This window comes from Bubalus kerabau, chromosome 20 (genome assembly GCF_029407905.1).
Source record: "Bubalus kerabau isolate K-KA32 ecotype Philippines breed swamp buffalo chromosome 20, PCC_UOA_SB_1v2, whole genome shotgun sequence".
In the NCBI taxonomy this organism is placed as follows: Eukaryota; Metazoa; Chordata; class Mammalia; order Artiodactyla; family Bovidae; genus Bubalus; species Bubalus kerabau.
Window position 1 is genome coordinate 53,096,939 of NC_073643.1, and position 17,616 is coordinate 53,114,554.

At 47.6% G+C, this 17,616-nt stretch overlaps 2 protein-coding genes across 9 annotated transcripts in view; both read left to right on the forward strand.

Moving 5' to 3' along the window:
• PFKFB4 (6-phosphofructo-2-kinase/fructose-2,6-biphosphatase 4) overlaps window positions 1-15,103 on the forward strand; it is a 41,240-nt gene extending 26,137 nt beyond the window's left edge. For all 6 annotated transcript variants that reach the window (XM_055557845.1, XM_055557849.1, XM_055557844.1 and 3 more), the window contains exons 10-14: window positions 9,563-9,667; window positions 11,059-11,188; window positions 11,294-11,356; window positions 12,463-12,527; window positions 13,172-15,103. In XM_055557845.1, the coding sequence (XP_055413820.1) occupies window positions 9,563-9,667; window positions 11,059-11,188; window positions 11,294-11,356; window positions 12,463-12,527; window positions 13,172-13,231 (423 nt within the window). In that variant the 3' untranslated portion in view covers window positions 13,232-15,103. The remainder of the gene's footprint in view (window positions 1-9,562; window positions 9,668-11,058; window positions 11,189-11,293; window positions 11,357-12,462; window positions 12,528-13,171) is intronic.
• A 140-nt stretch (window positions 15,104-15,243) lies between these two features.
• The window catches only part of SHISA5 (shisa family member 5), a 34,413-nt gene continuing 32,040 nt past the window's right edge, over window positions 15,244-17,616 (forward strand). For all 3 annotated transcript variants that reach the window (XM_055557862.1, XM_055557857.1, XM_055557859.1), the window contains exon 1: window positions 15,244-17,592. The gene's annotated coding sequence lies outside the window, so the exon portion shown is untranslated. The remainder of the gene's footprint in view (window positions 17,593-17,616) is intronic.

A 17,616-nucleotide genomic window follows, 5' to 3' on the forward strand; every position in this document is an offset into this window, starting at 1 on the left:
TTTCTCAGTTCCTTTTCTTACTTTAATAAAACTCTGCTACACAAAAGCTTTTGAAGGATCAAGCTTGGTACGTGGTCCCAAAGCTAAATCTTCTTCCTCGAAGATCAGGAATCCAGCATTGGTCACTGTAAGCTATAAGCAGAGGCCCAGTTTCCAGGATATCAGGAACGGAGAGGGATGCAGGTGGTCAGAGTCCTGTCTCAGAACCTCATGCAGGTTTCACTCAGGAGTGAAAAGAAGAAGTTTCCCAGGGGAGTTAGCCAAGGGAGTGAGTTGGCTGGTCTGGAGAGTTTCTGTGGTGCCCTTGTCTGTGTCCTGGGGGTGGTCCTCCAGCCCCCAGAAGTTGTGGAAAAGGCAGAACGTTCATTCAGCATGCGAGCTGGTTCCATTGTGTCCATGTGGCTGAGATGGAAGCATGTGGGCCAGAGAAGGTGAGGAGTAGGGAGGAAGGTGATGAAGCCACATGCCACGGAATCCATCCCTGCTGGAAAAGATGGGGAATGGGAACAGGGGCATCTGTGGCATTGTGAGATGGGAGAGGCCACAGGCCCAGCATTCCTGTGGGGTGCCAGGCCAGGGAGGCTGACGCTGGGCTGTTAACAAGGGACAGCTCCATGGTGGTCCAGTGCGTAGGACTGCCAACTTTGACTGCAAGGGGACATGGGTTCAGTCCCTGGTGAGGGAACTAAGATCCTGCAAGTTGCACAGCATGGTCAAAAAAAAAAAAAGGTAGAAGCCAGTCACTGATTCTGCCCGTACTCTACTCCAGGGAAGGGAATGAAATAAGAGCTTGACTCACTGGGAGTCATCTTAGGGCGCGTCGTGTCCCCACCTCCGTGTATCCACCATCAAGCTTTTACAGTATAGGCAGGGCCTCATTATATTGTACTTTGCTTTATTGCACTTTGCAGGGACTGCTTTTTACAAATTGAAGGTTGATGGCAACCCTTTATCCAGCAAGTCTACTGGCTCCATTTTTCCAAAAGCATTTGTTTGCTTTAGTATTTCATGCTCTTCATTATTATTATTACATTTGTTATGGTGATCTGTGACCAGTGATCTCTGATGTTTGTACTAGGACTTGCTGAAGTCTTGGGTGATACTTAGCAATTCTTTTTTTTTTTTGGAGATAATTTATTTTTTAGTTAGGGTATGTACATTGTTTAAAACATAATACTATTGCACACTTAACAGTGTATAATGTAAATGTAACTTTTATGTACGTTGGGAAACCAAAAAATTCTCGTGACTCACTTCATTGCAGTGATCTGGAGCCACACCCAGAGTATCTCCAAGGTATAGCTGTAATGGCTATTTTATCATTTCCTGTTTATCTCTCCATCCCTGAGTCATCTGGAGAGTTTATTTTATTCAAACTTTATTTGTTCATCAGAGTAAGTTATATATTAGAACCTGATGGTGGAGTCATCTCAGTGTCAGGTGTTATTACTGCTGTTCCCGTCCTTTGATATTGCGCAGTTTTTATTCTTAATTAGGTGTGTCAGAGGTTAGTCACGTATTGAAATTTTTATTTCCAAAGAACCAGATCTCACATTGTATCAGTTCTATTCTTTTTCTATTTTTTAGTTCATTTATATTTTGCTTTTATGTTATTTTCGTTTTCCTTACTTTCCTTCTAAAGTTTATTGACTGACGTGTTTATTGTCTTTCTTTCTTCTTCAATAATGAAAGCATTTAAGGTGATTCTCTGGTTGATTTATGTATTTATTTGGCCATGCCGCACTGCTTGCAGGATATTTGTTCCCTGACCAGGGGGAGTGAAGCGGGCCCTGTGCAGTGAAAGTGTGATGTCTTCACTGTGGACCTCCTGGGAATCCCCATGGTTGACTTTACTATGCTGCAATCCAAGGAGGTGACCTGTAATTCAGCCATTGGGAATTTTTAGAGGCTTTCTTTATGGCCTAGAATATGGTAAATTTTTATAAATATCTCATTTGAAAGGAAGGTCTGTTGCCTGTTAGTTGGATACAGTATCCAAAAAATGTCCATTATCCAATTATATGGAAGAATAACAGGGTGTGTGCATGTGTGTGTGTGTGAAAGATAATGAAGCTTTCTAAGTTTTAGAGTCTTAAATTGAAGTATTCCAGAAGAAATGGAATCATGTCTGGCATTTTCTTGAAAGTGATTTCTTTCAAAACCGTTTCTTCAGAATTGGCTAGAGAGAAGGAAACAAGTATAAGTTTAGTTGAAACAAGATTAGCTTTGTGGTATTAACATTTATGGCTAAGAGATGCATGCATGGGTGTATTAATTTCAGCTTCTTTCATTATATCATTCACATTTTCTGTCTTTTTTTGGTCTATTTGATCATCATAAATCAATAGTTGTTAAATATACGTATTATAATTTTGCTGATTTTTCTTGCATTTTCAAGTTTTATTTTACCTTTTCTTCTGTATATATTTTGATGTTTTATTATAAAGTAATTTAAATTCATGACTTAAGAATTTGTGGGACATAAAGAGAAGCAGATGACCACTCTAATTAGGTTAATTCAGGGAAGATTTATAAAATATTTATATATTTATGAAAAGATTTATATATACCATTTTGCAATGGTAATGGGCAGGATATAGAAGCCTTGAAACAACAGGGACCATTGCTTCCCTTGGGTAGAAGAGAGAGAAGATACAGGATCCTGGGGGCAGGGAGCAGTGAGGAGAGGGCAGCCTGGTAGGATGGACCTTGGGTGAGGGCCTAGACTGCTGAAAGCAACTTCTATAAGAGGGAGTCAGAAAAAACATCTCAGCCTGACTCTCCTCCATCCTGTGACCTCCTACCAACATTCCCCGTGGCCTAGCCCAAAAAGAAATTAGTGGCCACGGGAGCCTTGTTAAGCCTTGTTGACGTCAGTCCCCTGGGGCAGAGAGCAGGTAGAAAAGTCAAAAGATGTGGAGTGGCAAATGAGAGGAACCAGCAGAGCCTTCCTTCTGTTTGAGCATTTAAAAATGCTGTCCCATTGTCTTCTGGGTCACGTTGTATCTGGCACGAAGTTTGCTGTCATTCTCATCTTTGTTTTGTATACAATGTATCTTCTTTTACTCTATTTTCTGTTTATTATTGATTTTAAGTAATTGGATTATGATATGCTTTGGTATGTTTTACTTCATGTTTATCCTGCTGGAATTCATTGAGATTCTTGGATTTCTGGGTTTCTAAATATGAACTTTGAAAAAAAAAATTGAGCCCTCATGTCTTCAAATACATTTTCTGCCACCCTGTCTCCTACTCTGGATTCCAACAACATGTATGTTAGACCACTTGGTATATGATTGCACAGGTCATCGCGCTTCTGTTCATTGTTTCTCAGTCTTTTGTTCTTTCTGAACTTGCGCTTGGGTACTTTCTATTGCTGTGTCTTCAGGTTCCCTTGTCTGTACTTCTGTTTTTATTTTGTTCTTTTCTGTGTGTCTTCTATTTCTTTCCTTGTGATGTTCTGCTCTGCAATCCAGAAGTGCCTGTGCAGTAAGTTGCAGCAGTCAAAGGCTCCTTGTGGCCCTTCTGGAGGATCACAGCCCTGCTCTGCCTGTTGTCTCAAGTCTACAAACAATTGTTGCATGATTTTGTCCGTTTTCATTTGTTTTGAATTGTTCATGTTGGACCCAGAGCAAATGTGGTACCAGTTACTCCATTGTGGCTCAGCCTTCATTTTGGATACTTACTGTCTACTATAAAATACTTTTTGCATGGATTTATACTTTGACCAAATTGAATATTATCATTCTGATGTTCTTTTTCCATTTTTTTTTTGTAAAATGCAAATAGCATAAAACTTATCATCTTAACCACCTTTTTAAAATTTTTTTTGGTTGTGCCATGTGGCATGCCAAATCTTAGTTCCCTGACCAGGGATCAGACCTGTGCCCCATGCAGTGGAAATCTTAACCACTGGACAACCTGGAAAGTCCCGATCACCATTTTTAAACACACAGTGCAGTGGTATTAAGTACATTCATAATATTCAATCATCACCACTGTCCATCTCCAGAACTTTAACAAGTATATATTTATTTTATTTTTATTTAATTTGGCCGCACCAGTTCCCAGTTGCAGCATGTGGAATCTTTAGTTGTGGCATTTGGGATTTAGTTCTCTGACCAGGGCTTGAACCCAGGCCCCCTGCATTGGGAGCACAGAGTCCTAGCCACTGGACCACCAAGAAAGTCCCTCTAGAACTCTTCACCTTGAAAAATGGAAACTCTGTACCCATTAAGCAATAGCTCCCATTTTTCCTGCCCACTCAGCCTCCAGTACTCTTGCCTGGAGAATCCCATGGATGGAGGAGCCTGGTAGGCTGCAGTCCATGGGGTAGCTAAGAGTCAGACACAGCTGAGTGACTTAACTTTCACTTTTCACTTTCATGCATTGGAGAAGGAAATGGCAACCCACTCCAGTATTCTTGCCTGGAGAATCCCAGGGACGGGGTAGCCTGGTGGGCTGCCGTCTCTGGGGTTGCACAGAGTCGGACACGACTGAAGTGACTTAGCAGCAGCAGCAGCAGCCTCTAACAACTACCATTCTCTTTTCTGTCTCTTTGATTCTGTCTGTATGATTTTTCTGTCTCTAAGTGTATCACATAAGTGGAATCAGATAGTATTTGTCTTTTTGTGACTGGCTTTTTTCACTTATCATCGTGTCCTCAAGGCTCATCCATGTTGTAGCAAATGTCAGGATCCCATTCTTAAGTTTGAATATCGTTCCGCTGTATGTGTATATCACATTTTGGTATCCATTCATTTTATCTATGAACATTGGGGTTGTTTCCACCTTTTTGCTATTGTGAATAGGGCTTCTAAGAACATGGGTGTGTAAATATCCCTTTGAGACACTGCTTTCCTTTCTTTTTGGTACATATGTAAAAGTGGAATTACTGGATCATGTGGTAATTCTATTTTTATTTTGTTGAGGAACTGCTGTATTTTTTTCCACAGCAACTCCACCTTTATAGATTCCTACCATCAGTGCACAAGGGTTCTGATTTCTCCATATCTGTGCCAACACTTGTTATTTTTCTGGTTTTTTTTTTTTTGACAGACAGTTCTGATGAGTATGAGGTGCTATCTCATTTTGGTTTAAATTTGCCATCCTTGCTTTGCATCCATATATTTTGGCTATACTTACTCCCTTTTATTATTTTTTAAAAATCTATTTATTTTAGTTTTGGCTGTGCTGTGTCTTTGTTGCTGTGCCAGCTTTCTCTGGGCTTCCCCTGTAGCTCAGTGGGTAAAGGATCTGCCTGCAGCGCAGGAGACTGTAGTGAGTGGGCTTCCTCTGTGTTGCAGTCCTCGAGCTTCTCATCGCGGCGGCGTCTCTTGCTGCTGAGCACAGGCTCTGGGGTGCGCAGGCTGCAGCGGTTGCAGCATGTGGCCTCAGTAGTGACGGTTCCCAGGCTCTGGAGCACAGGCTCAGTAGCTGTGGTGCCTCAGTTGCTGGTAGCTTAGTTGCCCTGCGGCATGTGTGATCGTCTCAGATCAGAGATCGAACTTGTGTCTCCTGCGTTGGCAGGCGGATTCTTTACCACTGAACCACCAGGGAAGCCCCACTCCTTTTTATTTTTAACCTCATTCTGTCATCTCTTTAGATGGAAGGGCCATATCTTTGGTTTATTTTTTGACCTGAGAACTTTTTTCATTTAGGGATCTAAACCCATTTATATTTATTATTACAGTTGCTGTCTTTGTCCGTTTTTTTTACCCAATAGCTTGCAAATTTCTCTTCATTTCATTTTTTCCCCCTATATAAACATCATCTTTTCTGTGATTTGGAAGGCAAGCAATGGTTTTTATTATTCCAATGTTCATTACCTACAGCTTTTCAAAGACATTCTTAAGTAGAATTCTTATAAATAAAGGAATAACTAAAATATACTTATCAAAATTAGTAACAGGAAAACAATCTTGATTCTATTGGGAATTATGAGAATGTATTATTTCTGTTTGTTTCCATCTGCTTTTTTTTTCTTCATTACTGTAATTGGGCAGAGTATAGCATCATGGTTTTATTTTTTTTTATCTGTTTTAGCTCTTCTTCTTCTTCTTTTTTTTTTAATTGTTTTTAGTGCGTGTGGGCTGTCGCTTCAGTCGTGTCTGACTCTTTGTGTCCCTATGGACCGTAGCCTGCCAGACTCCTCTGTCCATGGGATTCTTCAGGCAAGAATGCTGGAGTGGGTTGCCATTCCCTTCTCCATGTTTTAGCTCTTTAGAGTTGATGAACTCTTTTGAAAGAGTAAGCAATTTTTTGGACCCATTTTATAGGTTCTTTAACCCATTTTGTGGGCTTTCATCAGTTATGGTTGGTGGAAGTTTTGGGAGGTTTCCAGCCCCGACTTCTTTCTCATGCAGCTAACAGCTCCCTGACTCAGGTGAGAGATTTGATATGTACCTTTCAGGGACATGAATATGGCTGTAACACTTGGTGTTGCAGAGAAGCCTTGATTTTTCTTTTTTCTTTGGAGTTAATCTGATTATTTTCTTAGATGCTCTGGATCCCCTTCTTTATCTGTAGTTTGGAAACTAGTCTACTGATAATATCTATGACCTGTTAGTCATCTCTTCATGGTTGTTCATTTGTTCAGTTGCTCAGTCATGTCCGACTCTTTGCGACCCCATGGATTGCAGGACGCCAGGCTTCCCTGTCCTTCATCGTCTCCCAGAGCTTACTCAAACTCATGTCCATTGCATGGCTGATGCCATCCAACCATCTCATCCTCTGTCGTCTCCTTCTGCTGCCTTCAATTTTTCCCAGCATCAGGGTCTTTTCTAATGATCCTACCTTCAATCTTTCCCAGCATCAAGGTCTGTTCTAACGAGTTGGCTGTTCACATCAGGTGGCCAAAGTATTGGAACTTTAGTTTCTGCTTCCGTCCTTCTAATGAATATTCGGGATTGATTTCCTTTAGGATTGACTGGTTTGATCTCCTTGCAGTCCAAGGGATTCACAAGCGTCTTCTCCAACACCACAGTACAAATTATCAATGCTTCCACGTTCAGCCTTCTTTATGGTCCAACTCTCACACCCGTACAGGACTACTGGAAAAACCATAGCTTTGACTAGACTGACCTTCGTCAGCAAAGTGATGTCTCTGCTTTTTAATACGCTGTCTAGGTTTGTCATAGCTTTTCTTCCAAGGAGCAAGTGTCTTTCAACTTCATGGCTGCAGTCACCATTTGTAGTGATTTTGGAGCCCAAGAAAATAAAGGCTATCACTGTTTCCATTGTTTCCCCATCTATTTGCCATGAAGTGATGGGACCAGATGCCATGATCTTTGTTTTTTTGCTTGTTGAGTGTTAAGTCAGCTTTTTTACTCTCCTCTTTCACCTTCATCAAGAGACTCTTTAGTTCCTCTTTGGGGCCATGGCAATTAAAGCAGAGTCCTACCAACTGAACCTCCAAGGAAATGCCGAAACATTCGTATTTCTAGCAACATTCTGTTCACGATGATATATGTGTTCCCTGGGACGATAGAGGCTCCTCTATTGTCCTTCATTTCTTTCTGAGCCATCACCCTAATCATTTCTTTTGGCCACACCTGACTTGCAGGATCTTAGTTCCTTGATCAGGGATTGATCCCAGGCCCTCGGCAATGAGAACCACCAGGGAAATTCCTCCTAATAGTGCCCATCTTTTTAAACAAATTTCTAGTAACTGCCAGCAATCCTTGACATTCCTTGGCTTATTGGTGCATCACTCTAGTCCCTGTCCCCCTCATCATGTGGCCTTCTTCTTGTGTGTGTCTCCCTGTGTCTTCACATGGCCTTCTTAAAAGGACACCAGTCATTGGACCTCATCTACTTGATTATATCTGCAAAGACAATTTCCAAATAAGGTCACATTCACAGTTCCCAGGGTCTAGGACTTTAGCGTGTCTTTTGGGAGAACACATTCATCTCACAATGGGTAGTTTGTATCTTTGTAAGAATTTTCCTATTTGATCTAAGTTTTCTTATTTCTTGGCATTTTATTATTGTTCAGTCACTAAGTCGTGTCCGACTCTTTGTGACCCCATGGACTGTAGCATGCCAGGCTCCTCTGTCCTCCACTGTATCCCGGAGTTTGCTCAAACTCACGTCTGTTGAGTCAGAAGTATTCATAACATTCCCTTATAATCTTTTTTGTCTCTATAAGCTTTTTAATAATATCCCTGTTTCATTCCTGGTTTAATAATTTGCACTATCTTTTTTCCTGTCATTCTAGTAAGAGTTTTCTCTTATCTTTTCAAAGAACTAACTTTTGATTTTGTTGCTTTTCTCTATTCTCTGTTTTCTATTTCATGAATTTCTGTTTGAATTTGTACTGTGTTCTCCTGCCTGCTTTGGGTTTAGTTTCCTATTTTTCCAGGATCTTAAGGTGGAAGATTTAGATTAGTGATATGAGATCTTTCTTTTTTGATATAGGCATTTACAGATATAAATTTTCCCCTTTATATTTCCTTTTTGATAGACAACTTTGCCCCAAGGCTTTGTCTAGGGGAAAAAAACACACACACCATAAAACACCTGCTTTTTATTACGGGCGTTTAATTGCTTCCTCTCTAGACATAGCCTGTGTGCTGGGTCTTGGCTTGAGCCTTGGAAGACTGACACCAGTCAGACCACACATTTTCCTGGGCTCTTTGGTTTTGTTTTAAAATGGCATTTGTATAAGGTACTCTATGCTGCGTGTATGTGTACAGCCTGAGTGACACGAGTGAAATCTTACCGTATACCTTGTACAGTAGTCTGTCTAGTCAAGGCTATGGTTTTTCCAGTGGTCTTGTATGGATGTGAGAGTTGGACTGTGAAGAAAGCTGAGTGCTGAAGAATTGATGCTTTTGAACTGTGGTGTTGGAGAAGACTCTTGAGAGTCCCTTGGACTGCAAGGAGATCCAACCAATTCATCCTGAAGGAGATCAGTCCTGGGTTTACTTTGGAAGGAATGATGCTAAAGCTGAAACTCCAGTACTTTGTCCACCTCATGCGAAGAGCTGACTCATTGGAAAAGACTCTGATGCTGGGAGGGATTGAGGGCAGGAGGAGAAGGGGACGACAGAGGATGAGATGGCTGGATGGCATCACCGACTCGATGGACAAGAGTTTGGGTGAACTCTGGGAGTTGGTGATGGACAGGGAGGCCTGGCGTGCTGCGATTCATGGGGTCGCAAAGGGTCCGACACGACTGAGCGACTGAACTGAACGGAACTGACAGTAGTCCATGGGCTGGTGTAGCATTTCTTTTTTTTTTTTTTGAGCCCCACCCTCCTGGTGTAGCATTTCTAGAGCACAGAAAACAAAAGACACTTTAGAAAAGACACCTAGTTAACATTTCTGTGTGTATTTTTATGGCATAAACTGGCTGGCTGGATGTATGATGGGTGGGTTGAAAAGACTCCTGATAGCTATTTCCAAGTGCAAGAGTGCCCCCTGCTTAGTATTCCCAGGGAGCCTACTCTTCCCAGCTGGGTTCTAACCTCCAGGCCAGGAAGCCCCCGTGGCCCAGGAAACGCCCTTCCGGACTCCCGGGCCTGGAGTGGGCGCTGTGATGACTGTAGTGTCTCCCTAGGGCGTCTGTGAGGAAATGACCTACGAGGAGATTCAGGACCATTATCCACTGGAGTTTGCCCTGCGAGACCAAGACAAGTACCGGTACCGGTACCCCAAGGGGGAGGTAGGTGGGATTTGAGGGCTCAGTCCCTGCCACCTGCTGCCTGCCTGTGGCTGAGGGCCCTGAGGGGCTCTGCAGTGGCTGCGTGGGCAGCAGGAGGGGCCTGGCCTCAGAGGTCGGCCACCTGGGTGTGTGTGGTCTCCGTCACTTCCCGGCTGTGGCCCAGGCTGTAGGCCCCTCCTTGGGTGGGGGATGGTCAGTGCTGCCCCCATCTTTACTCTCCCTTCATGGGCTGACTCCATCCTCCCTGCTGCTCCAGACACCACCCCCAGCCCTGAATCCAGACCTAGGGATTCCCCTTCCCCACATGAGTCATGGCCACCACAAATCACCTGCCCTGTCACCTCCCCTCAGACTGGCTCTTGCCTCAGCCCCGGTCTTGGGTAGAAATGGCGTCACCTGGGACTCGTGTGTCTTCCACTGCTCAGAGGTGACCTGGGGCAGTGGCCAAATAAAAGCACCTCCCACAGACACAGCTCTGTGTGTACACGCATCTGTGTACCCATGCAGGAGCCTCTGGTCCAAATGCCAGGCTGTGCTGTCCTTGGGGACAGGACAGCTCTGGGTAGCATCAGTGTTTCCCCACATCATACTGTGAGGCAGAGCCCAAATTTAGAAGCACCCCAGATAAGTGAAACAGAGTAGCTAACTGCTCAGAGAATAGGGCAGGGTGGGGCAGGGGGAGGAACTGGTAGGGAAGTTAGTTGCCAAAAGAATCAATCTAGGATTTCCCTCAGAAACCCCTGGCATCCACACACATCAGGTTGGTATTATTCTCAATCAAAACATGAGCCCAACAAAGCTCCAAGCTTGAGGCCTTTATTTTTTTTCCCCCAGAAAGGACTGCTCACTCTGTGCAAAGAGGGGTGAAGCCCCAGGGCTGGGTCTCCTAGTGTAAAGCTCTGAACCTGCCAGGCCCCAAGGTTGGTCCATGGGCTCCCTCATGGCACCTGGGCGGTGTACAGGGCTGTAAGGGTCTTTCCTGGGAGCTCAGGTGTTCTGACAGGTTGCACTGTGGGAAGTTTGGGGGCTTGCTTTCCCCTTCGCCCAAGGCTCATTCTTTGCACTTCGTGTGCTGTGGGTCCCCAGGGAGCAGTCTTTTCCACCAGTCGTCAGCGGCCAGCATATGAATTCCAGCAGCTGAGGGTTCAGCGAACAGCCCAGAGTAGGCAGGGAGGTGATCCCTTGGATGCAGCCTGAACCCCAGCCCTGCCCTCTTGATCCTACTGGGACCGGGCTCTGGGATTGGGGAGGGGATCCCTTTATCAGACTGCCAGTCCTCCCCAACCTTCCAAAAGGGCGAGGCGTTCCAGGAGAAGGTAGCCCCCTCCCCAGGTCGTGTCCATGCCTATGCCCGGAGCTGGGCTGAGGGACGCCTCCCACTTGCCTTACAGTCCTACGAGGACCTAGTCCAGCGACTCGAGCCTGTCATCATGGAGCTGGAGCGGCAGGAGAACGTGCTGGTCATCTGCCACCAGGCTGTGATGCGCTGCCTCCTGGCCTACTTCCTTGATAAGGCGGCAGGTGCGGACGTGGCCCCCACTGGGGGAGGTGGGGTGTGTGTGAGAGATTGCGGGGGACTGTCACCTGGTCCTCCCCGGTGCCAGCCCTCCCTGCCTGTGTCCACAGAGCAGCTGCCCTACCTCAAGTGTCCGCTGCACACGGTCCTGAAGCTGACCCCCGTGGCTTACGGTAAGGGAGCTTCCCGCACACTGACCTGGTGGCCAGCCTGGCTCTCTATGTGATTCCTTGGCTGTCTGCAAATCCCTCCCTTGAAAATTCTATTAGAAGCTCATTGCTCCTGCTGCCACCCCACCACCTTTCCCCAGTTTGCTTTTTGTTTTCTATATATCACAAATACTGCTTTTAATTATTTCAATTCTTACAGCACGGACATAACAGAAACTGCAAAGTCCATGTTTTTGTTTAGTCGCTAAGTCCTGTCTGACTCTTGTGATCCCATGGACTGGAGCCCACCAGGCTCCGCTGTCCATGGGATTTCCTAGGCAAGATCCAGTTTGCTTTTTTTTTCCTTTGAAGGATAACACCCCAGTTTGCTTTTTAATTTTTTTGTTTTGATTTCTGTGGCCCCCTGGTGATCTTTTCCTTAACCATCACCCACCCACAGAAAGGGCTTTTCTACTGATTTTTCTAGAATCCCCTACAAAGCCCCATGGCACCCAGTACCTGAACCTTAGAATATGTGCCCCTGCCTTGGGCTCTGCCAGCGGAGGCCTCGGGCGGCTTCCTAACCTCCTCGGTCTCGATTTTTCCCCTTTAGCACTAGGAGAGGCACCCCCATACACGGTTGGGTCCTTGGGGAAATACTTGCAAAGCTCAGTGGTAGCCGATATCATTATGTGTGTGTTAATCCCCTCGTCCCCCTTTGCATTGAGCGCCTGGTACCATGGTGATTTGGCCTCGTGTGTGCGACAGGGCTGGGTATGGTGGTTTGGGGGCCCTGAGGACTGTGCATAATGACCCCTCACTGAGCTCGGCTTGTTGCTCCTTGGACTGTCCTCAGCCCCCAAGGAGGCTTCTTGTCCTCAGCGTGGCCCTGCCTGGTGCCTGGGCTCCTTGCTGAGCCTGCACTGGGCAGTCACATGGAGACTTGGACCTGACAAGGTGCCTCATCCTTCCCCAGGGGGCCCCCAGAAATGCCTAAGGTGGGAGGTCTGGGGTGAGGCTGAGGCTGTGCTCGGTCCCCAGCACCCCAAGCCACCTCCTCGGGGAAACTTCTACCTGAGGCCTAGCTGCCTTTCAGGAGGGGAAATGGATGTGTGTCTTCCCTTTGGCAGGTTGTAAAGTGGAGTCCATATTCCTGAATGTGGCAGCCGTGAACACACACCGAGATAGGCCTCAGGTACCAGCGGGGTCACTGCTGGGGTGGTGGGCATGTTCCTGGGGGTCCAGACACAGCCAGCACCACGGCCAGGCCCAGCTGGGGGCCTCCTGAGTGAGCTTGAGTTCTCTGTTGGTTTCGGCGGGGGCAGTGGTGGTTTCAGGACATGCAGGGGGCCTGGGGCCCCAGCTCTCAAGGGACAGATCAGCTGCAGACCAAGAGATGCCTACAGGCTGCTGGGCCCATATCTGACATCTACCCACTGACACAGCCAGGAGAAGGGCATCCCCAGGAGCTGGTCCCCTTCCTGCCCCCCTGATGAGGATATAATCCCCAGCTAGGTGTTTCTCCCCACCTGACCCAGACCTGAGGCAGGAGGAGGGGATGGCCTCTTACTGGGTAACTACTGACCTGTCTGCAAGGAGCACGCGGTAACTGGAGGTGTCTTCTCCCTCCCACCTTTGTTCTGGTGTCTGTCCACCCACCATGTGCCAAGTGACTCTTGACCCCTGGCTCTTAGGGACGGCTGGGCTGTAAGTCCTGCAGCTGGGGCTCCTCAGGGTGAGAATGTGAGTCCAGCAGCTGCAGTGATGAGCAGAGCAGACAGCAGTGTCTGTCTCTTCTTGGCACAGGGTCAATGCTCTTGTGTATCTATTTTTGTGCAGAATGTAGACATCTCTCGGCCTCCAGAGGAAGCCCTCGTCACGGTCCCAGCTCACCAGTGACCGTATCTCGTCCACTGTGACCCCCGGGCTGGCGTTGATCCCTGTGGACAGCGGTCATTCCAGGCCCACTGGTCTGTGTGACAGTCAGCGCCCAGGAAACGCCCTCAGAGCCATGATTGGCTGGTGGCGCCCAGAAGCCCCGCCCCAGCCCATCTGTTTCCTTGTTAGCAGCCACAGGGCTGTATATGTGGTGTCTGACCTGCTGCTGAGCATCGCTGGCCTGACCGCGTCTGCCCCCAGCCGGTGAGAGGGCTCCCATACCTGCTCCTCCTGTTCTCTCTCACCGGCTGGGGGGCCTTGTGAAGCATGAAACCCCAAAAATGTGAAACGGAAAGCACTTGCTGTGATGTTTTCAGCCACCGAGTCTGCGCTGCCTGGGTGGACCTGGGGACCCTGTCAGGGTTCTGCTGACCTCTCTGCAGCCACTTCTGGAGCCAGAGGCAAAATCTTCAGGGAATCCTGAGCTGCTTCTGCCTCAGTCAGCAGGAGTAAACCCTCTCCAGCCCACGCTGCCAGGAGCTGAAGAGCCTCCAGCACGGCAGGCAGCCCCCTCCCTGGGCTAGACCCTGGGGTCCCTGTGTCTGCATTGGCAGACGCTTGGGAAGCAGTGTGTTCACTTCTGCACGTGGGGACACCCAGAAACACACAAGGAGGGGGGCATTGGCAGTCACCCTTTCCCAATGATGCCTACACTGGAATACTTGTAGGAGCCGGTGGCCAAGGCCACCCCTGCCCCAGCTGCTCTCATGGTGCAACATGTAAGCTGGAGCAACACAGAAAGACATACGGATAGAGCTCTTGTACGCATCCCCCTTCCCAGTGCTCGAGGGAGAGGCTGCCCTCTTCAGCTCCCAGCTGTGCCACCGGCTACCTCGACTGCTGCTGCCGGTGTCCACGCACGAGTATACACCGGTGGCCACACCTGCGTTTGCTGTGAAGGATTGAAAAGCCTGTCCTGGCATTCGTTGACTTCCACCTGGGGGATGAAGCCTGGGAAAGGCAGGAGCCGGAGTCAGCCCCTGGCCTGGGAGGATTTTCCCAGCCACGTCATCACTTTTGATTCTTGTACTAAAGAGCCTGATGAAAACGACCTCGGGAAGCCTGCCATCATGCCCCTGAGTTCTCTGGGGCCCAGAGAGGTGGGCTGGGCAGTAGATTCCAGCTCCATTTTGTAGCTGGGAGAACAGACTAGCCAGCACCTTGTGAGGCTGGGTGAGAACGTGTGTGGATTTGTAGTTGGATGTGCTGCTGTCCATGGGTGGTGGTCCTGGGTGAAGTCAGGCCCGAGGATCCCGTGACCCTGGCCTGGGCTGATGGCCTCAAGTGCCGCAGCAGCTCTGGCCAAACCCGGGTGGGAGATGCCCAGGACAGGGCTGTGGCCGGACGTTCCATCGGAGACCCAAGCTCCTTAGATCTGGGGCCAGTGGGCCACGCTGCTGCCTTTGAGACTCAGGGACTGCAGCCTTTGCTTCTGTGGCCGCGGGAGTCTTGGTATGCTTGCTTGTTGCCCATAGTGGGTCCCTTTGGTGAGTGGCATGAGCATCTAGATGTCACCACCTCTCCAGGACCTCAGGCTCACTGAGGTGAAACCAGCGAGGCCCCTCCTCTCTGTTCAGAGGGCCACCAGGGCCAAATGTGTCACGGGACTGGGACGGGGTAGAGGGAGGTCTGGGATCTCAGCAGGGGCTCACCCTGAGCTGGTTCTCTGCCTGGACAGCATCCACCTGGCCGGCTGCCCACTTACAGCCGGGATGGTCCATGTGGTCCTGTTGCAGATGTTTTTCCTCCTCGTCCTGGAATGAATGTTGTTGGAACTCAGCCACTCGTCACACTGTGTCCAACATTCTCTGCAATAAATACTTAAAAAAAGAACACTCCTAATGTTGTGTCTTGTGGCCAGGTCTCCCTTGGTGAGGTATTCTTTCCAACAGCTTACAGACCCCCATGCTGTGCTGTCTCCCAGAAAGTCTGGGTGGGACCCTTCGTCCAGCTCCCACTGCCATGCCTACTCATCCTGGGAGCAGAAACTGTTCTGCCCTGGAATGAGCCCTGGGCAGGGCCCAAGTTTTCTCTGGGCCGACCCAGGTTGCTGGGCCCTCACAACTGGGTGAGAAACAGACATAGTGGGGATCTGGGGTCCCTAGAAATGTGGGTCCCTAATACTGGCCTCCTTGGGGAGGGGTCGAGGATGGAGGGGGTACACAAGGCTGTGGGTGGAGCGTGTTGGCTGGTTCTCTGGTATGCTTTGTTGCTTCTGGCCTGGGGAAGATGGTGACAAGGGGCACCCTTTCCTCTGCCTCAGAATTTCTCACCCTTGTGGAATAAAAACAAATGTTTTTTCAGATTTTGGGCAGAATAGGGAAGAATATTTTTTTATAGTTGATTTATGTGTTTCAGGTGTACAGCGTAGTGATTCACTTGTGCATATATTCATTGTTCTCATGTTCTTTTCCCATTTAGGTTATTACAGAGTGTTGAGAAGAGTTCCCTGTGAACTACAGCAGGTCCTCGTTATCTATTTTATATATGGTGCATGTTAACCCCAAGTTTCTAATTTATCCTTCCCTCCCACGCCTTAGGATTTTGTTTGACTTCATACACCTTCTTCCCTGATAGGGCTTCCCTGGTACCTCAGTTGGTAAAGAATCCGCCTGCAAGGCAGGAGACTCCAGTTCAATTCCTGGGTTGGGAATATCCGCTGGAGAAGGGATAGGCTAACCCACTCCAGTATTCTTAGGCTTCCCTGTGGCTCAGCTGGTAAAGAATCCACCTGCAATGTGGGAGGCCTGGGTTCAATCCCTGGGTTGGGAAGATCCCCTGGAGAAGGGAAAGGCTACCCACTCCAGTACTGTGGCCTGGAGAATTCCATGGACTATAGTCCGTGAGTGGGGTCCAGACACGACTGAGTGACTTTCATTTTATTTATTTATACGCCTTCTGCCCCGGGGCTGGGGTGCTGGCAGCATGGTTCCTCCAGGGACATGGTGAAGCTGGGTGTGGCTGGGTGCCTGCACGTGCCTCTCCTAGTGTGTCAGGGCAGAGGATGCCTGTGTCACAGCGGATGACGGGAACTAGGCTCAGAGTGATGTCGCTATGACCATCTCCTGATATGTGAGGTTACTGTCCCCACCTTGTCCCTGGGCATAGAGTTCCTGGAGTGGATACCTGACCTCCTTGAAGGGTTCCTAGCACTTTTTTTTTTTTTTTGAAGTTTTTATTGAATTTGTTACAATATTGCTTTTGTTTTATTCTTTGGTTTTTTTGGCTGCAAGGTATGTGGGAATCTTAGCTCCCAGACCAGGGATCGAACCTGTATCCCCTATGTTGGAAGGCAAAGTCTTAACCACTGGGCCACCAAGGAAGTCCCCTTCCTAGCACTTTTTGAAGAAGTTTTGAAGATTTTCAACAGCAAAGCAACCACAGAAGAAATGAAATATAACACTACCAGAATTTTAATTCAGGTCCACTAGTCTACCACACACACACCCAACCAATTTAGAAAGAACAATGATGTATGGTTATGCTAAAGAATTTTAAGATAGGATCAGAGGGTATTTGGATAGAAATGTTACAAAGACATAGATTTCAACAACATTTGAATTATCTTTATAATTGGCTTGTATATTACATGTTAATAATATATAATTATCACCTTTAAGGTGAGTGTTGCCATGTTTGGTTTAGACCAGTCACTATTCAACCCCTGAGGCTGGGCACATTTGTTGTTTAAGCAAAAATTGTTTCATTAAAAGTGGAAAATGGCTTTGTGGTGGACCAAAAGTGGTGTCTGCCAAACCCTGGCGAATGGCCACAGGTTGCTTTGGGAAGGCTTGTGGGGAAAGTGCTGGCATGAAGCTGGGCTGTTTTCACAGGGCCACCTTAACGGGCACCCACCCTGCTTCCTTCTAGGACCTCTGGGTTTGTGAACTGACCTGATCTGGAAAATTAGTGAGGGAATCTTCTCCTCCGCAGTTAGGTCTCTGGTCATCAGACCTCTGGTTCTCTTGTCATACATATCCAGTAGGATTCTACTGGCTTCCCATCAGTTTTGGTCCTAGGGGTCTGTTGATCCTGGCCAAAGGCAGGTGTCGTAAATTAAGATGAAGTCATACCGGAGTCGGCTGTGACCCTAAACCAAAATTCCCTAGCACCTTCAGAGACAGCAGGGTCTGACTGACATCTTGGCTTCAAACGTCCAGCCTCCACAACTATGAGACGGTAAGTTTCCGTGGTTGGAGCCACTCAGAGTCTAGTACTTTGTTATAGCTGCCCTAGCGAATGGAAACTTCTCAGCAATGAACCTTCCAAAGCCTCGGTGAAGGGAGTATCTCCTGGGTCCTCTCCAGGGACTCAGGGAAAAGGTGAGTTGTCCTGGATCAATTCCG